We start from the raw sequence: 24,298 nt of genomic DNA, 5'->3' as shown, positions 1-24,298 counted from the left end.
CTGACAAAGTAATGTCAAGGTGGCATGCCTGCTAGTTTGTTTAAAAACTGAGCTGTAAAAAATAATGTTGTAAATCTAAATGGACACAAACTATATTTACTGTAATTGTTGTTAACTAATTACAAGTGAGACTTTGCACAGAGTTTTCTGCAATGGTGGGGTAGCCCCATCTGTATAGAAATGCACAGATGTATACCAGTAGTTCACATCTGCTTTTGATCAAAAGTTTCACCTTAAAGAAACATTCCTCACATCTACTAAGGTCCAGGTTCACCTCAAGGTTTGAACTTAATTTTTTATCAATCCTTTAGTCTCAGTAGGCAGCCTCTTATGGGGAGCCACCTCTCCTTTTCCCCAGACTTTGTTATACATTGCAGCAGGTGGAGTTGTGGAAGTATCTTTTCTGAAAGAAATCTTGCATATTTTTTGTTGTTCTGGGTTTAATTTTATTAGTTGATTCTTCCCTGTCTTGGTTAGGGAAGGCACTTCAGAAATCTGCCTTGGAAGTGAGCTCTAATACATTGAGTGAAGTATTGGGCAGGCTCAGGGGACAGTTTCACTTCTCTACAGTATTGAGGGGAACAACCTGCCTCTCAAAGTGGTGTGTCAGACTGGAAAAATTTCTAGTCTCAGAATTTGAGTATGCTTGTTCTTGTGCATCTAGGAGTAAGATCAATTTAATTACTCAAAATGATGGTTTTATTTTCATTTTATATTGTTACCAAAGATGTATCTCAAGTGGAAGAATGTAGGATTGAGTTTAATTAAGGATGATACCAGTATTAGTGCATGGAAATATTGACCTTTGTATATTTAGGGAGGGCTGTTCAATCTGTGCATAACGGATATTTATTTTTTCAAAAATTTTCCCTTTTTCTTTTTTGCCATTTTACTCAGTCTGTGGTGGATTTATAGCAAAAACAGAATGGAGATTTCATGTGCATAAAGGAGCAAGTAAGTGAATGTATCTAGCCACGTGTACTAGCAGTTTGACCTTGTATTTTGCAAAGCCTTTCATGTCAAAGTAATAATAAGAAAACATTAAATGCAACAAAATTGACATTAAACTTCATGGCAGTAGTGTTTTCTTCATGTCCTTCAAAAGTAAGATGGATGAAATTCTAAATCTGTGACCTGGAAACTTACAGGGTGTAACAAAACATTGATGCATGTGGAAGTGAAACAGGAAGCTAAAGGAGCTGGTAGAGTATAGGGCTGCTAATTTGCATATGAATGGAATAACTCACAGCTCACCACCCTGCTGAATGTATGGTCTGAGAGCCTGTTTTAATGTCACGTTGGTTTGTCCACAGGTGGCTACAGTGTCAATGGAGGATCTGGGGAAAATACTTATGGTCGGAAGTCGTTGGGGCAAGAGCTGAGAGTTAACAATGTGACCAATCCTGATTTTACCAGTGTTCCGCATGGGAATCGTGCTTTAGCCACAAAAGACATGAGGAAATCACAGGGTAAGGACACTGCCCATTTTCAGGAAGAGGGTATCTCTTTTGGCAACCTTTCTTGTGTTCAGAATATGAAAAGAAGTTCACTATGATTAGGCAATCTATATGGATTTTATTTTCTGTGATATGTAATTAGACGGTGTTGATGGAAACTGTCACCTTATTTTACTGTTCCTTGTGTTGAGGCTTCCTCCATAGTTTGGCAGATCTCTCAACTATCTGGCTTAGGCTGTCAGTCTTTTCAATTTCCTTTAAATGGATTTTGAACCCTTACTTAGGTTAGCCAGATTTGACAAAGACATCTCTAAGAAAGAGAATTTGCTTTAGATTTGTTGCAAATTGATGCCTGAGTAAAAAGTTGTTCATTAACGAGCCCCAGTGTGGGAAGAGCAGCTCAGCCGTTACCTGTTCTCCCTGGGCTGCAGGTCAGGCAGTGTCACATCCTGCCAGCTGATTACTCAGTCACTGCTGTCCTCCTGAGCCTGCCACTACTCGTGCTCCCTCTTGCTCAGCTGAGAGGTAGAGGCCAGGGAGGAACTGGAAGCATCCTAAGAATTTGGGTGAGGTCTTGGGAGATGAAGCAAGAACAAATTTGGAACTTCAAGAGGGTGCAGGAATGCTGGACTTGTGTTTTTGAGGAAGAAGGCTTCACTCTTCCCACTAGTTCAGGTTGAGTCATAGTTTAAAAAAAACAAAAAAGAGTAATTCCAAGCATTTTTGAATGAAAATAGAAACTTCATGACTAAGCACTGTCACTTATTGCATCACTTAGGATAAGTAGTAGTTGAGCCACTGGTAAAAACTGCCTGCTTTATGGCAGGCACATTATAAACATGAGGACATGCTGTTTCTTCTCAAGGATTAATATTTCGAAGGAGACTTGAGAGTGTTCAGTGTGCTTTGCCGGTGGAAGAATTGAGGTGTAAGTGGTGACATGACTGTTTTGAAAATGTGGTTTTAGGAATGGATTAAACACAGACTTTATAACCCCATTCTGGTGTCTTGATATAAAAACTATGTAGTCCTTTTAGTGTCTTTTTATGTCTGTGTAGAGGAAATAGAAAACTCTTTAAATAAAAAAAACTTTCTGCCAGTACTAAATGACAGTAAATTCAGACTGTTCTCCTGGGTATGTGAGCATCTCTTTAATCCTTAAAAGGTTGGGATATATAATTTTGGATGACTGAAGTTACTGCCTATGGCTTGTATGTTCTCTCTCCTTGAGATACCAGATTTCAAGGGTTTCTCCTTTTGAACTTGGCTGTCTTTGATTGTTGTAGGTTTCAGCAAGTCATTTTGGTTTTTCATATCTTCTTTAAAATACAGTGGGATTGTGTTGCAACAAGATTTTGGTTCTAAATTCTTTGATTTTGTTTGTTAGTATATTCATTAAACAATTTCAAAGATTGTCTTCTGTGAGTGCGTTAGCACGTGGCTGAGACCTTGCTGAATTTTCACAAAGTGGATGTCACAGATATTTGTTAACTAGTGCTTTGGTTAGTGTAGCTTCAGTCGTGTTCTTGGTTAGTGTTTTTCGGTTCTGTTTTTTTTTTTTAAGGTTGTGATTGTGACTTGACAACTAGCTGACACTCTTGGGGAGTAATGCCAGTGCAGATTAGCTATTAACTGAATAAAGACAAAGCTGCTTTAGTCACATCAGATGACTGATGTTGAGCAGAGCAAAAAGCTGTCTGTAGCTGTCTCAGATTTTCTCATTAAAGTCATGTTGACTAAGAAAACCTCATCATGTTCCGTGAATCCTCTAATTTGAACCACCATGAAGCATCTAATGTTAAATTTATTGAAAGAAATTTTGTTTCCTTTTTCGAAATGAGGGAAATTAATTATTTGTATGAATGAGTAGGTAACTGGTCCCTAAATCAGGTAAACTGCATTGTGACCTTCTCTGGTACCGAGTGCTGTTGGCCAAGTTTAATGAGGTGTTTTCTTAGGAAGATGTTGATTCTCCCCCATTATGGTCTGCTTAAGTGAACAGCCAAGTCCATCTTCACGCTGGGGGCTTATGTTCCTCAATAAAGGAAGAGCAGATCTACTTTCCTTTTCAAAGTACAGCCCTACTACCTATCAGAGAGAAAATCTTGTTTCTTTGTAGTTGCTTGAACTTAAATCTGGCTCTTTGCTTCAGGAAGCAGCTTGTTTTTTCCACAAGGTTTTCTTGAAATATTATTTGTTGAATTATTTTTGTTTATTCAATCAGAAGTCTGATTTAACCTTACCTCACACCCTTTTTTTTAGTTCCATTTATGTGGAAGAGAACTAAGTCCAGGGTTTTGTGTAGAGGTAGAACAGTTCTGCTTAGTTCTGAATGAGTTCTACATAGGAACTGGGCTGTCCATGGGAAGAAATGAAATATTTTGGTAGCTAAATTAGATTTTTGCATAAAACTTTCTTTTAATGAAAGTTTAAAACCAATCAGGATTTATCTTTATTTTTTTTCTCAAGTTACTGTTATGACTTACTGATTTCACACGTACACATATTGGACAATACAGGTACTGTTGATCAATGCTGTAGGAAAAAAATAATTACATTTTTCAGAGCGACCGTTGTCTTATTCTGACGAGTCTCGACTGTCAAATCTTCTTCGGAGGATTACTCGGGAAGACGACAGAGACCGAAGACTGGCTACTGTAAAGCAACTGAAAGAATTCATTCAACAACCAGAAAACAAACTGGTCAGTAATTCTTCCTTTTCCATAGCATTGGGGTATTTCTTGTTTTATAAAACTGTCTTTTTCAAATCTGAGTGTTGGGATATGTCTGCAAGGATTATCTTGTGTTCGAGGAATTTCATTCCACAAGAAAGGAGAGTGTATTCCTGGGTTGTCTGTCTTGTTTCTGTACTTCAGGAAATATTTTATTATGGTGTATTGCCTTAGACCAAGCTACGGAATGCCTGAACTGTAGGAATTAACATGGCATGTGTGTGGCTTTCTTTGACTGGTCTTAGGAATAGCCTTTGGATCCCTCAGCAAGGAAACAGAGGGAAAAGGAAGTAAAGTGGTGTTGTCTTGTTCAGGAACTGTTTCTGTATTTTAAATTAAAAATATGCAGGTATTTAGTCTTGTGAACAGCTCACCTTAGAGCTACTCAGCTTTCTAACTAAACATCTCTGTATGTGGATTTCCTTTCATGGGAAGGGAACTAAGTAAGACTTTGTTTTCATGACATCTTTAGGATTTTTGATGATTTGTTGAAGTCTCTAATGTCCTCAAGTGTTTTTTAAGGATTTGGGGATGGGAAGTATCCCACTGTGGGTATGCGTTTTTAATATTACATATTTTGAAATGAAATATTGTAGAGCATTTTCTCTGACACATCTCCCCCACTGTTTTGGAGAGCTTCAGAGTTCTCCAAGTACTAAAAAGCAGGAAGTGATGGTTTAATATCCTGCCACTCATTTGCAAGCAGTGCTCTGATACTTTAGCTTTGGAATCGGTGTCAGTCCTTATTTATAAAAAATTGGTCCATTTTCTCATTGTATTTTAATTAACCAGGGATAATTGTGCTGTTTTGCAAAGGACATGAGACTTGAATATGGGGGGTATTCCAGTCTGTGCACCCAGGTGTAAGCAGCCCCTGTGCAAGCCTACTTAATTCTTCAGCTTTCCTCTTGTTACTGTGAGGGTTTAGGAAGTAAATGCTTCCCACAGTTATGCTGTGGTTATTTTTTTCAGTTACTTCCATTATTCTCCATGAGGTTTTCCCCATTTTTAAATTTTATTTTGTAACTGCATTTTATTTAAGTTTATTGGCATCTCAGAACATACTGAAATTTCCATTCTAATGTCTAACTCAGTGGTGACAAGCTTTGTGAGTGGTCAGAATATTAAGTCTGTCACTGAGAAACTTTTGGTTAAGCTTCTCTGAGCTCACTAATGAGAATAAGATCAGATGTCAAGTGATACCAAGGCCAAAACTTTATAGTGGACAGTGTTTTACCTAGCAGTAGTTCCTGCAGTTGTTGACACTACTAAGTGTAGTTTAACTGAGTTCTTTTCAACTTCAGGGTTGAAATACGAGTTCAAAGTAAAGTAGTAGAAGTTAGTAGTCATTTGTCATCTAGTGGTGTCCTGCTTTAGCTTGTAAAATATATAGATGCCTTTTCCTTTTTAGCCTCTTTCACCGATACCAGACACATTTTTAAAATGCCCTTCTGAGTTCTGAGGGGTCAAGCCTGTGGATCTCTGTCCCCTCACCCTCAAAAGCATCACATTGCTCAAAACTTACAACAAAAACTGAGTACCATCCACTGTAAAGATGAATGTCTTTCTGAAGAAAAGAGAACAAACCTTTTTATTAACTTGTCAAGAAAACTTCCTGTTAATGTATTATACAGTTGCAGCTAATGTATGATTTTTCAAACAACTCACTAACGTGGTGGGGGTTGGTGCATATTAGGAAAACAAGTCTTTCTGGTTATGTTTACTGAGAAGCACTGCTTCATCAGTAATGCTTCATCCCCAAAATTGTATTCCATTTCACTGAGAAATGCAGGCTTGCCTAGGTAGAAGCTTTAATTCTTCAGATTATGTGTTCCATTAAATTTTCTGGTGATACAATTAATTTTTTAGTATTAAGATTTGGCCTTCAGTAGATGCTACTCATGAACTGTATGATGAGTCTTCCATCCTGATGTAATGTTATCAGCAAGAGCTAAACTTAGAACAGACCTTGATAGCAGGCTGCCAGTATTTTCATGGCTGTAAATAAATAAAATATAAATAAACTGTAAATAAATATCAAATATAACATCTAGGATAATATTGCAGTATTGCTTAATATAGTTCATGCTAGTCTTCAGTGGCCATGGAAAGGCAAGGGGAACTGGCAGTGTTGTGTTTATTGTGGGTGTAAACAGGACCTATTGTGGAAACAGTATTGGGCAATTATTATGCTTGTGCCTTTTATGTATCATGTATTACAGGTACTAGTTAAACAACTGGATAATATCCTGACTGCCATTCATGATGTACTCAATGAAAGGTAAGCAGGAAGAATGCTGTAAAGGGGAAAAATATTGGCAGCATTAGGTTTGAAACAGAGGGGGGGAAAGGTTGAAAGAAGTTAATTTACTAATTTTGCATGGGTGTCCCATTTCAGGAACAGAATGAAATTAGGGGACAATAAAGATTTTTAGGCATATCAACAATACTGTTGGACTGTCCAGAGTACAGTTCCCTTGGAGAGAATGTGAAGGCACCAGTGTGGCTTTGATGTAGGTGGTGTGGAGTCTGTCTGTGGTGCATTCAGTCAGCTGGTGTAGCTGTGCACTGCTGTGTGGTGGTAGCTTCCAAAATGAAGGTTTTTTACATGCTGATTCATTTACATCCAATTGGGAGTGTATGTAGAGGATGCTCAGGTTTGTCTGGGCTTTTAGGTGCTTAAGTCAGTGTTATTACCCAGAGTCAGCTGCATATTAAGAACCATTCCTATTGGATAGTGTGTTGCAAGTAGAGCAGCACATTTGTTCCGTACTTTTATTCAAGCTGACTTACTCCATAGAAATAATATTTCTTAGAACTTTATTTTAGCTTCGCCACTGCTGCCATTAAGTAGGAGAGAAGCAGCTTCATTTCTGCATATATTTTCTTTTGCTTTAGAAAATGCAGTATTTTGTTCATGCTTCTGTTCTGCTGTCATGGCTTGAGATACCAAGTTGGTTTTTTTTCTCTCCGAAAATTGCAGTAGCAAATTGCTTCAAGAATTGAGACAGGAAGGAGCTTGCTGTCTTGGCCTTCTTTGTGCTTCTCTGAGCTACGAGGCTGAGAAGATCTTTAAATGGATTTTCAGCAAATTCAGTTCATCCACAAAAGATGAAGTTAAACTACTTTATTTGTGTGCAACCTACAAAGCACTGGAGACTGTAGGAGAAAAGAAAGCATTTTCATCTTTAATGCAGGTAAGACTACAAGTTAAAACAGGATTATTAATGATTTTCTCAGTGCAATGCTTGAATGAACTTTTTAAAATGGAATGATCAAAAAGTGATGCTATATTGACATAATAAGTAAATACCATTAAAACTGGATTATGACTTTCTGACTGAATGAGGTTCTTTGATTGTGGTTACACTAGAAAAGAATGACAAGTCTTTGGAGGCTAATACATGTTTTGATGCAACTTTCTAGTATTTATAGCAGATCCAAGAAGAATCTTGTTGAGACCAAAAAGAGAACTGAAGTGGAATGGTACACAAAACCCAACCTTTTTGTTGTTTTGTGCTGCCTCCTATTTACGGTCTTGAACGTGAATTGTGGGTAGATCTGAGAAGGGAGTAGGATGTGTGCAGACAAGATGTCCCCGTGTTCAAGTTCTAGGGTCTCTTATTTTGGGTGTAGAACAGCAATGCCAGGTCTGTGCTTCAATTTAATAGTTACTTTGCAGAGCCAGAAAGCTTCAGCAGGAGAAATAGGACTTAAAACAACAGTTGTTCTGTGGCTAAAGAACTAAAGAAGAGTGTTCCCTGGCTCTGCCATGTTTCAAGCAAATGCCCCCTTGAAGTGATTCTTTTTGTACAGTATATGTGATGCTTTTTACATTTTGTTTCTGAAGGAAGAGCAGAGTTTTGTTGTTTGAATCAAACTAGTTTGTTACGATGAGTCCTCTCACGTGTTTAATGAAGTGAAATGTCTGGTGGCTTTGCTTTACTTTTCAGCTTGTAATGACCAGCCTGCAGTCCATCCTAGAAAATGTTGATACCCCAGAGTTACTGTGCAAGTGTGTCAAGTGCATCCTTTTGGTGTCTCGATGCTACCCACACATTTTCAGCACCAATTTTAGGGTAAGCTTTCTTTGTCCTCTGTGTTTTCTTTCTTGAGTAGAAGTGTTGGTGCAGCAAATTGGGTAATTACTCTGTTTTCACATTTGCTTTCCAGGACACAGTGGACATACTGGTTGGGTGGCACATAGATCACACTCAGAAACCTTCTTTGACGCAACAGGTCTCTGGTAAGTTTGGCCAGAGGAGCTCATGGAGAGTCTCAGAGTCTGCTCTGGCTTGCAGATGTTGTGGGTTTACTTACACAAGTTTGGTTCCACTGATGTGGAAGTTGACATAAAACCAAATTGAGTTTCTGGCTATGTAGCAAGAGACTTTGTTGCTAACTTTTTAGTAAATTTGCATTTGCCATTTTGTGATAATTCTGGGAAAATGGGATGCTTTATTCAGGGTACATTTAAGCACCAATTGTTCTGTGCAATTTTATAACACTTAAATAAATTTATAGGTCTTAGTATATCCTCTGTGAAAGGATACATTTTTTCCTGAGTACTTTAAGAAAATCTTTGTGGTAAAGATACTGTACTGGCATTTAAAAAATGGGGAAAGTTTTTCCTATAGCTTTATCAGTTTCCTTGGGAGTTATTCACAGCAAGTCTATTATGTTTCTTGTGTCATAGTCGTAGATTCTATCATTAGTGTTTAACTGCTGAGGGGCAGAACTGAACCTTAAAAGGATTTTTGCAGAAGGACAGAAGAGGGAGTTACAATTTATATTTATTTTAAAAACATCTAGTGTTAGTATTTCCATGTGGATGACCTCCTCTTAGCAACTTTTCCTTCAGCAATATGCAACTAAAATGTAATGATTTTTATGTTACCCTGTATTAATTGGCTTGGTATTTTTATACAGGATGGCTGCAGAGCTTGGAGCCCTTTTGGGTGGCTGATCTTACTTTTTCTACCACGCTCTTGGGTCAGTTTTTGGAAGATATGGAAGCTTATGCTGAGGTAAACAAGACTTTATGGTGTATACCAGAGTTATGGTTTTCTTAATAAATCCACAGCTGTTATTTTTATGGCTCTATTACATTTGTAGAAAGTAAAATTATATGGCTTTCCTGGGGAAAAGAGGACCAAATTATGGAGTATACTTCAGTCATGTATAATGACCAACTGCACAAATACCAACTATTTAATTAGTATCACAACCAGGCCTTCAGCTGTTATTGATGGAGAATATCATGTTGTAATAAAATTATAAACAATTGACCAAACAGGAATGAGTGCCTTCATTTTTAAAGAGCTGATGTGAAGACAATTCATGGTCTTTCCTTGGTGTTTTCTTTAATTGTTCAGCCTCAGGGTGTTTCAGAACTAGTAACTGTTGGGGGTAGAGAAGAAATCCTAATGCTTCACAAGACTAATGATAAATCTGTCTTTTTTAAAATAAAGCAGCAGATTATATTGTGCAGGAGATAATGCAGCAGGATCTGATGGAAAACTAGATTATATTCATTTAACATACCTCATTTTGACTTTATAACCTTTGTTTTAATTAACAGGGCATAGAGCTTGTCTGGTGCTCTTATTAAAGGAAGAGCTTTGGGATGGGGGGGGGGAGTGCTGTCTTTTAAGGTCTATGTGCTCATATGAATACATACTTATAGGGAGATTATACTATGTTGTGTATGTTAATGTGCACGTCCTGTAGGTAAAATTGCACTTGGAGCATAATTTGTGTCACTCAAGGCAGAATCAATAATTTGGTCAGTGTCCTTCTCCGTGCACCAGAGCTTCTGCTGGGGCAGCTTTAGGATTCACAGTGCAGTCAATCACTGCTTATCAGGTTGCTGCTGCTCTGGTCAATGTGTGTATTCTTAGTCACAGAAGAGTTTTAAGATAACGTGTGCTAACATGGAGGAGGTGCTTCCAGTCAGTGTTTCTTATCTCACAGTGGGCTAGACCAAGGCTACAGCTAAACTAATGAGATCAGCACTTCTGGGAATGTTCCCAGGCACTGGTGCCAGCTGGCATGGAGCACTCTGTTAGTAAACTCTGTCTCCAGATCAACACAGTTTGCACGAGTGGTGGGAGTGGCCAGTCAAACATCTCAACTCCAGTTGGGGAATGGGAAATTTTTGGAAGAGTGGTACAAGTGTGCAGACAGCCGTTGTAACAGTGAACAATACAGATGGTCATGTTCCAGAGGCCAGGAGCTTCATAAGCCTCTGGTTTAATTTACAAGCTATAGTCTGAGTACGTTGTTTCGGTGGCTAAACTCATTGCTACCCTGTGACTTCTCGTTGTCACTGTGTGCCTGTATCCCACCTTGGTGTGCGTGTAGTTGAGGTACTGGGTAAATGTCTGTAATTGGATTGTACAGTTTCATGTCTGGAAAAGAGGTGAAGTATTTTCAGTCCCATATTTTGATGTTTTACCCTTGTGTAAGTTAATGATGTGTGCTGATACATTAACCTCATGTGCTGCAGGACCTCAGCCATGTGGCTTCTGGGGAATCTGTAGATGAGGATATTCCTCCTCCCTCGGTGTCGCTGCCTAAACTGGCTGCACTTCTTCGGGTGTTCAGTACTGTGGTGAGGAGCATTGGGGAGCGCTTCAGCCCCATCAGAGGACCACCAATTACAGAAGCTTATGTAACTGATGTAAGAACTCAATTTTCTCTGTTGCTCACCTGATTTATCACCATACAGCAATGCCATTCACTGAGTTTATTTAGGTTTTATGAATGTGACATGAATATATGTATTCTCAACTTTGATTAAATCTATTTTTTTTGAAGAAATGTGCTGCAATAATTTTATTAAAGTATAGATTGTGATAGTGACACTTGGGAATTGTATCAGAAACTAACTTTTTTAGGCATTTTAAGTTCATGTGGCTAAGTTTGCTTGTTATCTTTGAAACCATGTTACTGTTTATTCAGATAACTATGCTGCTATAGAAACCTGAATTCTAGTTAGGAGTTTGGTTTTATAAAATGGGATGGTTTTTATTCCTGTTGAAATTGTATCTATTAAATCTTAGCAAATTTCCCTAGCTCTGTAGGATGGTGTAAACTCAGAATAAATACTATATGATATGCTAAGTAGCTGCTATAGTTCTGTACCTGGTGAGGATATAAGATAAAAATATCTACAGTCAAAGTCTTGTGGTTGCTGGATGACCTGCACAACTGGAATTGATGTCCTTGCAGAATTTTGTGAGGGACACAACTTCTTGGATAAGTAAGTGTGTGGATTTCCCAGTTGAAGACAAGACAATTATGTAACTTCTGCCTTAATCTGTGGAGGATTCTTGTGAGGAAAGCTGAAGAAAACTAGTCTGTCTTTTGCAGGGGGAGTTCTGTTGACATTAGTTGGAACTGAACAGAAATTGTGAGCAATGAACTTAGGTTTTGTAGGTCTCGACCTGAACTGGAAGCCAAGCAGTTGAAAGTTTGTTTTTTTGTTTTTTCTTACACTTCTGAAATGTAATGCCAGGATTATTCAGAATTTGATCGAGCTGCAGTGGGTGATGGGACAGGATATCAAATGGATGTGAATACAATTAAATAGCATTTCTTTTTAATGGAGTTTAACTCAGTTGTGTTTTTAATTTTGCAGGTTCTGTACAGAGTAATGAGATGTGTGACTGCAGCAAACCAAGTGTTCTTTTCTGAAGCTGTGCTTACAGCTGCCAATGAGTGTGTTGGGGTTTTACTTGGCAGCCTGGATCCCAGTATGACCATACACTGCGACATGGTCATCACCTATGGATTAGATCAAATGGAAAATTGTCAGACTTGTGGCACTGACTATGTCATTTCGGTCCTCAATCTGTTGACACTGGTTTGTACATGTCTTTATTATTGTGGGGGACTAGAAAAACAGTATTTTGATTAGTCTTTAAGAATTAGTAAAAGTTCAGGTAAAGATACTTATTTTGGTTTTTATCCCCAGATTGTTGAACAAATAAATACAAAACTACCATCATCATTTGTAGAGAAATTATTTATACCAGAGTCTAAACTACTTGTTCTTCGTTATCATAAGGAGAAAGAGGTAAGAGTAAGTAACTGCTACAGGTGTATTCCAACAGCCTTCATGCACTTCCTAGAATAGATTAAGCTGTAAAACTTAGCTCATCTTAAATATGTTTTTTTAGTCTAACTGAATATCTGAAACTTCTGAAAAGGCAGATATACCTACTTCTTCGTTTTAGTATTTAGATTTGATAAGAAATTGGTAAGTTTGCCATCATTTCACGTAGAGAAGTCCTTATTTCATCTGGCTCTGATACTCAGTGTGTTAGGTGGATGATCTAGAAAATAAAATAATTAGTAGATTCTCTAAGTAAGAGGTACAGAAAACTGAGGATAGGTATGTGTATCAGACTGAGTTTTTCATAGATAAAGAAGAGTAATTTTAAATTCTTTGTTGCTGATTAGTATATTTTATGATTTGTTCTAATCAATTATTGCTGTAATTATGCTCTCAAGGTTGTTGCAGCAGCCCTTGCTGTATACCAAGCTGTATTGAGCCTGAAGAACATTCCTGTTCTGGAGACTGCTTACAGGTTGATTCTAGGAGAAATGACCTGTGCTTTAAATAGTCTTCTCCATAGTTTACATCTTCCTGAGGCCTGTTCTGAAATCCAGCATGACTCTTTCAAGAAGCTTATATCCAATGTGGATAATGCCAAGTTTGTTGTTATATTTGACCTCAGTGCTCTAAGTACTATTGGAAATGCTAAAAACTCATTAATTGGGGTGAGTAAAAACTCTACAGACAGTTCCTTCAATAAGTGTAACAAATACTTTATTATTAAAATTAATGTATTACTCCAGTAGGGCACAGATGTATGACTAAAATGATCATATTTGTCTCTGAACTTCCTAAGTTTTAGAAAAACTTCCAGTATTAAAACTTAGGGGAAACAATGGGTGGATTGTATCTCTGTTTGGTGCAGAATGAAAAGCAGTTTCTAGGGAAGAGCATCTCATCAGGGTTATTAATGGTTTAATGCTAAGATCATCATAGTAATTGCTTTTGAAAATCAAGGCAGGTGAAAGCTGTAGTGTATCCTTTGGTGGTTTATTTGCCATATGAGAACATTTTCCAGATCCTTCCATATAAAAACATGAACTGCTTTTAACAGACTTCTAAAAAATAGCAAAGAAAATAATAGAGTTCAATTATTTCCTGTGGGGAAAAAGCAAAATACATTAGTTAATGGTATGACAATTACAGTTAAAAGTAGATCCTCCTTTTTATGTTTCTGTGCTTGTGTTGCAATTGTTTTATAGATGTGGGCCCTTTCACCGACTGTGTTTGCACTGCTGAGTAAAAACCTGATGATTGTTCATGGTGACATAGCAGTTCACTTTCCTGCTGTCCAGTACGCAGTGCTCTATACATTGTACTCACACTGCTCCAGGTATGAGGTTTAATAATTCACCAGGATTTTAAGAGCACTGGGATGGACTGATCTGAGTAGAATATATTGTTGGAGGGATGAATTAAAATAGGTTGATACAATCAAGCTTTTGCCCAAACTTCCCTGATCACTTTTTACTTTTGTTAATTACAGGGAAACTGTATCTCAGCCAGGAAAGCATATCCTGGCTTAAGTTGGCCTTTTATTCAAAGGCAGGTTAGAAATCCTGTGTTTGAATAGAGGTAACTGAGGGAGAACTCCATTGAAAGTAAATGAGGAAAGATTATTTACTATTTTGCTTACTGAGAGATCTAGGAGAGGTAATGAGATGTAAACAACAGATGTAAATGCATTTCAGACCTTATTAATAGAAACTGTTGTCAAAGTAAGGGAATATACCAGTTTAACTGTTACTCTTTCACTCTTAGTTGTGGTGATTTCTCACTAAGCATTGGATACCAGACACAGCTGAGAACAGGTTCCTGGCCTGCATGGACTGATGGCAGATTGTAGCTTTGTTCTTTTAGGCTAGGGATCAAAATATTTGGATTTCGACATGGTGTGGTTTGTGTGTGTATGTGTTCGTTTAACTTTTGCTGCTGATTGCTGTTGTTTTCTCTCCTCATGTGAGCTGTAGGGGAGTATCCCTAATCTTAGGGATTAGGGATACTGTAAAACTGTAGTTTTACAGTTTGTTTTTCCTTGCCTTTTCAGGCATGACCATTTCATATCCAGTAGCCTCAGTTCTTCCTCTCCCTCTCTATTTGATGGAGCAGTTATAAGTACTGTAACCACAGCAACAAAAAAACATTTCTCAATCATACTGAACCTTTTGGGGCTACTGCTTAAGAAGGATAACCTTACTCAAGATACCAGGTAAGGAAAATTTTCTTAGAAATTGGGATTTTTTTTTTTTTTGTTCAGTAGAATACATTAATTCAGAAGCCAGGGTAATTTGAATATGTGAAACCTGGGGTAAATTTAACCAGTCAAATATTTTGGGTTTTTTTAAACATTATTAATGAAATTGTGGAAAAAAAGTAGCTGCTCATTTTTATACATGAAAACTAGAAAAGTTTAAACCATCCTAAGATCTATCCAGCAGAAGCAGAGCTATCAGACTTTACTGAAAGAAAGGGTTTGCTCACTGAAAGTACCCTTTTGCAATAGTTGCCATCCTGTATTACCAAAATGCTGTGAAAGGCGGGGACATTTTTAAAGTTAAGAAATACCTTGTTTAAAAAGTATGAGCTGTGGTATAATACTGATGTGCAGCGTGAAGTAGGCTAAGGTCTATTAGAAAGTACCTTTCTGTAACTGTGGAGAGTGACTAACTCTTGGTTTTTGAAGGAAACTGCTTACAACGTGGGCTCTGGAAGTGGCTCTTCTGATGAAGAAGTCAGAAACATATGCACCGTTATTTTCTCTCCCGTCTTTTCATAAGTTTTGCAAAGGACTTTTAGCAAACAGTAAGATATTGTGTATTTTTGCTTAACTGTCTTTTACATTTCAAAATTAAATACATAAATGGCCTTGTCCCACTGGTAGTAGCAACTGTACTTGTTGCATTTACTTTAAGGATGTTTCAAGGTTGTATTGTGCAAGAACTTACGCTCTTTTTATGTTTGGGGTTTTTTGTTTGTTTGTTTTTGTTTTTGTTTTTTTTTTTAAGTGGACCCCTGCGTCTTACTTAAACAATTAATTTTCTTAAAATAAAATGCAATCTTAAGAGATTTGACACATCAGTGACATTTTTGGTAGATCAATGTCCCAGTCACAAATCATTACTTTATGAAAACCACTGGACAGTTCCATGATGTGATGTGATGTTTCAATTTCAAAACCTGTAAATAATACGGGGGCAAATGCAGAGTAGTGCAGAAGTTACCCAATTCCACCAAGAATAACTTTTTTTTTCTCCTTCCAACACCTTAATTCAGCACTTCTGGAAGATGTGAACATTTGTCTTCAAGCATGTAGTAGCCTCCATGCCCTGTCTTCCTCCCTTCCAGATGACCTTTTACAAAGGTACTTGAACAGAGTTGTGTGTAATATTTGAATTTTGCTGATAATGGAGATGGTAACACCTCCTTCCTTTTGGTGTTGCAGGTGTGTTGATGTGTGTCGTGTTCAACTAGTCCATAGTGGTGCTCGTGTGAGACAAGCTTTTGGAAAACTTCTGAAGTCAATTCCTTTAGATGTTGTGTTGAGGTAAGTCACTCAGATCAACTTCAGTGTAAATAATGTTTCAGTTTCTTCAGTGACACTTAACCTGAAAAGTAATGCCATTGGAAAGTCATCATACTGTCTTAGTTCAAAATCAAAAAGTGTGAGCTTACAGTGGTAGTTCTGGGTTGATGGTTGGGCTTGATGATCTTAAAGGTCTCATCCAGCCCTGGTGATTCTGTGATTCTAAGTGTCTTGTTATCTCTCCTGTGCTTTCACAGGTCTAAGAACAGTATGTAGAACACAAAGTAATTAACAAATTTGATAAGCTATGCATGACTTCTTGAAGCAAATACTGAATACCTGTGAAGGTCCGTGTTATCCAGAGCTTCAGCAATATCATGTGCTACAACTTGAGCAATATTATGTCCTATAATTTGTCTTGAAGACCTGAATTCTGAAAGCACTTGGTATTAATACCAAAGTGTATATTTAGTTCTAGTCACTACATATATATATATATATATATATATATATATATATATATATATATAGTGTGTGTGTGTAACTCTCTTACACAACTTTTTTTTGATTTATTTAAGTACATTGTAGCATGGGTTGTTTTCCCTCTCCCCTTCTTCCTGCAGTAACCGTACCCACACTGAAATACAGGAAATTTCTTTGGCTATAAGAAGTCACATGAGCAAAGCTCCAAGTAATACATTCCACCCCCAGGATTTCTCTGATGTCATTAGTTTTATTTTGTATGGGAATCTCCACCGAACTGGGTAAGAACTTCTTGTAGAACTGAAATCTGTGAAAGTTTGACTGTCTAGTAAACAAGTCCGAGTTACATTTAGTTTAAAATACCTTATTATCATTACAAACTACATTGCTTTATTTTAAATATTTTTTTGTATTTATAAATATTTATAAATGTCTTAAAGACATACCTTTTGGCATATTTTCCTGTGCACATTGCTGCTTGGAAATTAATTTTGTGAGAGATTTGTTTGTGAGCAATCAGGAGGTGAAGTGTGTACAGTATAAACTTGTGTTAATGCGCTGATGTTTTCTTGCAGGAAGGATAATTGGTTAGAAAGGTTATTCTATAGCTGTCAGAGACTAGATAAGAGAGATCAGCCAACCATCCCTCGGAACCTGTTGAAGACTGATGCTGTCCTGTGGCAATGGGCTGTCTGGGAAGCAGCTCAGTTCACTGTTCTCTCAAAGCTACGAACTCCTCTGGGGAGAGCCCAAGATACATTTCAAACAATTGAAGGTAAAGTAAAAAATACACTTTATTTTAATGAGATTTTTTGGTAAGGTTGTGAAGCCAAGGTCTTCATGGCCAAGGCAAGGAGCACTATGGCTTTATTTTTCAGTGCTTATAAATTCTAAGTATAATTACTGTTAGCTTGTGGTAGATTTTGAGAGATAGCATTGCTATCCCTCAACCCATTTCAGTACAATACCATCTGGTAACTTTTTTCCCCTGTGTTTTGGTAAAATGTGTAGGTATTATTAGGAGCCTTGCAGCGCACACGTTAAACCCTGATCAAGATGTTAGCCAGTGGACTACTGCAGACAACGATGAAGGACACAGTAGCAACCAGCTTAGGCTTGTTCTCCTTCTGCAGTATTTGGAGAACTTGGAAAAACTGATGTACAATGCATATGAAGGATGTGCCAACGCCCTTACCTCTCCACCCAAGGTTCGTCTGCCTTACAGTGCTGATGTTGCTTGGAGCAGTCTGTTGAATGAACAGTGTTTTCAGGGTTGTGCAGTTCTTAGCCAGAGTTTCAGAAAAACTTCTCAAACTAAGTTTGAGACTGTTAAAAAAAACTTGGACTTTGGCTTATTCCTAAGAACATTGTGTGTTCCTACAGAACATGTTAAACCAGGCTTTGTTTCTGGAGTACCAGCTTGTATACTGGTACAAACCCAGCAAGCCTGTAGTATCTCTGATTTGTAGCAGTCATTTATTTGTAGATTGTCAGCAATCCTGTTAAAAAGTAACACAGTTATTTGAGGGTTTAAATTGCTTTTTGAGGAATGTAGTAATTATTTATAAGCAACATACCCTTTTGTGTAGTTCCAAGTGCAAAACATTCTTTGCTCTTGAAATAAGCTGTATAATTACCAGACTTTAATGTGACACTGGTACATAATTTATAGACAGTTCCTATTAAGACTTCTTGCTTGCCAGTGTACCTGGCCAGTTGCATGCTTTGTGTGATTTCAGACCATTTACATTGAATAAAATTAAAGATGCAGAATTTTATCTGTTTCTTCATCTCTCAGTTGAAAATTGGAGAAAAGAAACCTTCCTGCCTATGATAAAAGTATCAGTCAGTTAACTATTTTGGTTTGTACAGAAGAATGTTGTTGTGAAATTTCTTTTCTGTCCCTGAAGGTTATCAGGACGTTCTTTTACACCAATCGTCAGACATGCCAGGATTGGCTGACACGGATTAGACTTTCCATCATGAGGGTTGGGTTGCTGGCTGGCCAGCCTGCTGTGACAGTCAGGCATGGATTTGATTTGCTCACAGAAATGAAAACTAATAATAGCATCTCTCAGGTACTCTTTTCAAACTCTGTAGACTATTGCAAAAATATTTACCATGATATTCTAGAATAACTAAGCTAAGACAATCAGTAGTTATTAAACCAACTGGTTGTAAAAGAATGAGTTATTTAAAGCCACATTTTTAATTTGTATGATTTTGTTGTGGTTGTAGGATGCACTGTAGATGTGTGGTCAAATACTACACAGGAATGAGTGCTATAGTTCATTCACAGTTTCAATTGAGCAGTTTCTGATTTAGTGGAAACCTTGTGAAACTGGTGTTGCATTAGTATGAGGCCATCCCAAGCTCGTGGCAGTGTGATGTCTTTGCTTACCTGTGGGTATGAGGAGAAGCAGGGTTGTGTCATGGGGGGATCCTTCCTCTAACTAGCAGATAAATACGGGGGTGGGATGGGTGGATAAAGTAGTTAAAGCCTTCTAGAAAAGGATGAATATTTCTTCAGTACAAACTTGATTTGCTTAAATGTTTTGCCAAAGGAGGTTTGATAGATATTTGTTGCTTCATGATCCTCAATGAATGTCCATGTAGGTGTAAACCACCACAAAGTGATTGCTAACCATTCATGTTCAGGCTGTGGATTCACAGCACATACTCTTCCCTTGGCACCTCTGCTTTTCCAAAAGCAGCGCAGTGGATGGATGTGAGGAGCACTTGTGGATGCATATAATGAAATACTGCTGCACCATTTCTGAGTATTTACCCACAGATGTGTGGCTCCTGCAATGGATGAGTTTTGCTAAATAACACTTTTGGTTTGCATTTAGGGAAATGAATTGGAAGTGACAATTATGATGCTGGTAGAAGCATTATGTGAGCTTCACTGTCCTGAAGCTATTCAGGGTATTGCTGTCTGGTCTTCTGCTGTGGTTGGGAAGTCTCTCTCCTGGATCAATTCCGTAGCTCAGCAAGCAGAAGGGCGGTGAGTTTTTGTGAATTATTGGATGCTACAAACTTGGGACATTTTTTCTTTCTGTGGAAAATTCTGAGTCTTTCAAATTGTGGCACAAGTCAAGGCTGCTGATGTAATTTGTGTCAATTATAGTCCGTGTATCTTTTCAGAGATACCTGATGCATCTAGCACTTTCAGGTGTTTTAGCTGTTAGTTTTAATTAAACTACCAGGATTTGAATATAAATTGTGTTCTTAAATTGCTTTTGTTAGTTTATCCTACACAGTAATGTTGGGTTTTTTGTATTGTATTTAATTTTCCATTGCAAAATGTTACTAATTTAAATATTTTCTAGTGAAGTTTGTGATCACTGTGTGGTCTGATTACCTGACTCAGTTTGCCAAGAGAGGAATATGCTTTGCAGTTTTCGTTCACATTTGAAAAAGTGGCTTCTCTGTCTATTGCAGTAGAATCTTTGCATACAGATACAAATAAGTGGGTCATCATTACAGATGGGGTGTGCCTTGACTGTGTGGTCTCCTTAAAGGAATGCATCCTTTCTTCTGTATGGAATGAAGAAGGGCACCTTTCATTAATTACCTTCCATGTGAAAATCCCCAAACAAACAAAAAAGATGTTTTAAATTTATAACTTTTTCTCATTTTTGTAAAGTTCCTTAAAATCACATGCAGTTTTGTAGTAGGTGAGAAGTTTCTCAGCAATGTCAAGGTTCAAGTGTGAATTATTGCCCTAGATGGAGTTTTGCAATTCTCTAATCAATGATATATATTTAATCACTATTCAGCTCTACTCATTCAGGTTAAAGTTGTGACAGTCAAGTATAAAACTCATTTATTTCCTTGTGTCTCTACTTGATTTGAAGTTGACATTAAAACTTGTATGGACAAGCTTTTATCCTATGCTATAACCTGGAAATTCAGCCAGTAAACTCGTATCCTGTCTTAACCCCTTTCTTTTGCTGAAGGTGATATGAGCTTTTTGAGTATGGGGGTAAAATAATGCTCAGAATCTAGTCTATTTACAAAAACCCCAGCCTGGTTCTTTAAGACTCTGACTGGAATATGAAACTGTTCTAGGTTTGAAAAAGCGACTGCGGAATACCAGGAGCACCTCTGCTCCATGACTGGAGTGGATTGCTGTATAACAGGCTTTGACAAGACTGTTCTGAAGTTGGCCAATTCAAGCAGTGTGAATAATGCCAGCCCAAAGCATTCCTTGAATGGTCAGTGTTTGTTTTCTTTTTAAGAGAAATGCAATCTTGTAAATGTGTGTGCATAAAATGAGAACATTGAATGATGCACAGGCGGTAATGGCTAACTCTGAAATCTGGAAACCTGTTTCTGTCTGCTGTTAAACTGAACACTTAGTGCTCTTGAAACCAATATTATGTGTACATAGGAGGGTTTGCAGTACTGAGGTCTAGCTGAATGACACTAAAGGTAATAGGTAAAATATTCTGTAACTTAGTAATTTAAATCTAGTTTATTTTAGATCATCATAACGTAAACCTTCGTGTTTGTGACATAATTGTATCATAAGTGCACTAGTTACTCAGAGGTTTTTAACTGCTAAGACTTGGTTGCAGCATTCTGTTTCATCTTTGAAAATGAACCTTCTTTGTTCCTAATTTAGTTGTTCTGTTTTTCTGTTTTGATGCTACTTTACAGATATGAACCAAATTTTTTCAAAACCTCTTTTGAAAAGGTTCTTTTTTCCCGTAGAAAGTGTGTCAGTGGAAGAATACTGTAAAAGTTGTGTAACTATTTGATTTTTTTAAAATTAAGAGTTTTTCTTGCAAAAGACATAGAAGTAATGTTTGAGTAATAGAACTGCTTTTTAAAATATATATTTATGTGTGTGTTTATATAAATTTTTTTCATTTCACAGGAGAAACTAGAAAAACTGTTCTGACTAAGCCAAGTGACTCTTCTCCTGAAGTGATAAACTACCTGGGTAACAAGGCATGTGAATGTTACATTTCCATTGCGGACTGGGCTGCTGTTCAGGAGTGGCAAAACATGGTCCATGAACTGAAGAAAAGCAATAGTAATACCTCAATCAACCTGAAAGCAGATTTTAACTACATAAAGTAAGGGTACAATTAATTTATTCAACAGCACCTTAGAGTTCATTATTTTGCAACTGAAATATTAAAGTTTTAGTGGATTTTAAAAATTGGGTGTTGGTTTCTAAATAGAGGCATGCAAAGAAAGAAGGGTGTGTTCTTGGGAGGGTGAAAACTTGGCCATGACACTTAGAGATGAGTGAAGAGGCAACATCCTTCTAAATAGCTGCTGTACCTTGAGGCTGCTTAGTATTCAAGAAAAAAATCCTTCATTGAAGAAAAAAGATCCCAAATTTATTCTGCTGCACTCAGCAGAAGATACATCCTTTTGCACAACTTAAATAAAATGTATTTCAGTGGTACAGGTCTTAAACATATCTTATTTTATTAATTTAATGTAAAAAGTATAGGAAAGAAGTGGTCTTGGCTGCTTAATTTTTTATTTTTATTTCTTTTTAGAAAGGAATTTAGAATTGTAGCTTGTGCATTTATTTCCTGACCTTTGATATTTTTCTGGTTCATGAAAATATACTTGTGACATTGAAAGCCCTTCAAAGTTTAAGGATCCTTTGTTTGACAACCTGATTGCTTTCCATTCCTGCATGATTGTAGCAAACATAGTAAAATCCTTTTGGCTGAAATTTCTTGATTTGAAAATAAAAGCACAGAAGGTAGCAGTGGAGTAAAATCTTGCAGGTCTGAGAAGGTGACTGTTTCTGTCAGAGAAAGGGGCTTTTCTTTCACTCTGATGCTGGATTCTTTCATTTGGTGCAGAACTAGTGCCTTCTATTGTACGTATAATGGAGATTTCTGCTTAGAATTTATCATAAGTGCTCTGTAGGACTTGGAGTTAGTCTTGAGTCTTTTCTTTTTGCTGTATAATACACTTAGCAACTGGAGTGAAGTAAGAAATGTGAAAGTAAAACTGTAAACATTGAATTGCAGATCTTTGAGCAGCTTTGAGTCTGGACAACTTACTGAGTGCACTGAACAACTAGAATTATTACCAGGAGAAAATATCAACCTGCTTGCAGGGGGATCCAAAGAAAAAATAGGTATAAATGCATAAATTAACATTTACTTCAGATGCAAAAGTAAATATTTCTTCATGTATCTGTCTCTGTAAATGACAGACTGAAACTTCTGAATGCAGTTTGCTGTGTTCAGTGGACTGACCATAAACTTTATGAATCAAGCTTCAAAATGATTGGCAGTGGTCATCCTAAATGTTGATGCAAGTGTGTTTTCTGGAGTTAATGTAACTGTTTATAAATAATCTGTGATGAATTTCTGATATGAATACATACATAAATATAATGCATATTTCTTTAAAAGGGTTTTATTCCAAACTTCCTTACTGTCAAAAATGAATTCTCAGATGGTGAAACTTGATAAAATTTGGCAGTTCTAGTTGATTTAAATTGTTTAATCTCCATGTAGACATGAAGAAGCTCCTTCCTAATATGCTAAGTCCTGATCCCAGAGAACTTCAAAAAGCAGTTGAAGTACAGCTTTTGAGAAGTTCAGTATGTCTGGCAACAGCTGTAAACCACATAGAACAGGAGCAAAAGTGGCAGTCAATATCTGAGTAAGTTGAAATGTGCTATGAATTAATGTAATACACTGTGAAAACCTCTTCTAGTTTGTTAAACATAACTGTGTAAAGCTTCAGCATCCATGGTAGTTTGCTGCCAGTTCTAGCTGTTGTGAGTTATAAGCTTACTCAAGAAAAATGAGACGATGTTTGACTTGGAGTTTATATAGTTTATAAAGTACATGAGTTGATAAAGTACTTCTGCGTGTCAGTTCAATAATAAAGTACTGTAATGTAACTTGTATGATGTTGCAACACCTCATCTTTTTCAAGATACTGAATTTGGTTTTTCTTCAGTAACTTTGATATGACTATTTACTCTTAAAGTCTAGCTAAGAAAAATTACTGTCCTGATCCTTTTATTTCAGAAATCTTATTAAGTACTTAAAGCAGACATCCCGCATCGCTATTGGGCCTTTGCGACTGTCCACGCTCACCGTGTCTCAGTCTTTACCAGTGTTGAGCACTCTGCAGTTGTATTGTTCTTCTGCTCTGGAAAACACTGTGTGCAACAGGCTCACATCAGAGGTAATTCTGTGTGTTTAAAACCTAAATTGGGATCATGTCTTTTTCCATGTCATGTCATGGAATATTGAATATTAAACATACATTAATTGTTTTGATTCTTAATCATACTGTGAAAAGACCTCATTTAGTTTTCTAATGTGCCTTGACCCAAGTTGTTACAAGTTTACATCTCAGTTGGACTCTTTCTGTAGTTATAAAGCATCTCTTTCAATTACACTTGGAATATTTTTGAAGTGTTATTGGTAGTTGCCTTTTAGAGTGTGGGTAATTCTTCTCTGAATACGTTGTAACACTTATTCCTACAACGCATGCAATTTACTTTCCAGGCAACTTAAAAATATTCTAATTTAAAAATCACTTCAGCAATTAAAAACCAAGTGTCAACTTCAACCACTAGAACAGGAATGTTCTAGATCTAATTTCTAGTCACATTGTTCAGAAAACAATTCTGCTTGATTCTGAGCAATTCTTAGTGTTATCGTCTCAAAATCAAGCATAAAACGTATTTCTCTTAGTTAATGATAAAGTGTTGCTACTAATGCAAATAAGAATGTTTGCTCTAAAATGGTCTTTGGTTTTAATTAATGAAAATGCATTGTAGTAAAGTTCTCTTATCACAACCCTGCAATTTCTGTGCCTCTTCCAGGACTGTCTTGTACCTCTCTTCAATGAAGCTTTGAGGTCATGCAAGCAGCACGATGTAAGGCCATGGATGCATGCACTGAGGTACACGGTGTACCAGAATCAGCTGATGGAAAAGCTTAAAGGTGTGTAAGCCCTCATTATGGTGTTATGA

At 37.1% G+C, this 24,298-nt stretch overlaps 1 protein-coding gene across 1 annotated transcript in view; it reads left to right on the top strand.

The window, feature by feature from the left end:
• SMG1 (SMG1 nonsense mediated mRNA decay associated PI3K related kinase) overlaps positions 1-24,298 on the top strand; it is a 59,383-nt gene that overhangs the window by 10,856 nt on the left and 24,229 nt on the right. The window contains exons 3-29 of the mRNA XM_082291931.1: positions 1,314-1,469; positions 4,023-4,159; positions 6,412-6,470; positions 7,173-7,386; positions 8,143-8,268; positions 8,363-8,435; positions 9,119-9,216; positions 10,698-10,871; positions 11,832-12,056; positions 12,168-12,269; positions 12,707-12,976; positions 13,514-13,644; positions 14,359-14,520; positions 14,995-15,113; positions 15,585-15,672; positions 15,754-15,855; positions 16,458-16,598; positions 16,893-17,092; positions 17,329-17,525; positions 18,228-18,395; positions 19,170-19,324; positions 20,392-20,537; positions 21,203-21,404; positions 22,326-22,435; positions 22,821-22,968; positions 23,343-23,502; positions 24,149-24,269. Of these exons, the coding sequence (XP_082148057.1) occupies positions 1,314-1,469; positions 4,023-4,159; positions 6,412-6,470; positions 7,173-7,386; positions 8,143-8,268; positions 8,363-8,435; positions 9,119-9,216; positions 10,698-10,871; positions 11,832-12,056; positions 12,168-12,269; positions 12,707-12,976; positions 13,514-13,644; positions 14,359-14,520; positions 14,995-15,113; positions 15,585-15,672; positions 15,754-15,855; positions 16,458-16,598; positions 16,893-17,092; positions 17,329-17,525; positions 18,228-18,395; positions 19,170-19,324; positions 20,392-20,537; positions 21,203-21,404; positions 22,326-22,435; positions 22,821-22,968; positions 23,343-23,502; positions 24,149-24,269 (3,984 nt within the window). The remainder of the gene's footprint in view (positions 1-1,313; positions 1,470-4,022; positions 4,160-6,411; positions 6,471-7,172; positions 7,387-8,142; positions 8,269-8,362; positions 8,436-9,118; positions 9,217-10,697; positions 10,872-11,831; positions 12,057-12,167; positions 12,270-12,706; positions 12,977-13,513; positions 13,645-14,358; positions 14,521-14,994; positions 15,114-15,584; positions 15,673-15,753; positions 15,856-16,457; positions 16,599-16,892; positions 17,093-17,328; positions 17,526-18,227; positions 18,396-19,169; positions 19,325-20,391; positions 20,538-21,202; positions 21,405-22,325; positions 22,436-22,820; positions 22,969-23,342; positions 23,503-24,148; positions 24,270-24,298) is intronic.

Source organism: Coloeus monedula (genome assembly GCF_965178545.1).
Source record: "Coloeus monedula genome assembly, chromosome: 16".
NCBI lineage: Eukaryota > Metazoa > Chordata > Aves > Passeriformes > Corvidae > Coloeus > Coloeus monedula.
Note: the sequence above shows the minus strand (reverse complement) of the source record. Positions and strands in the feature narration are given on the sequence as shown.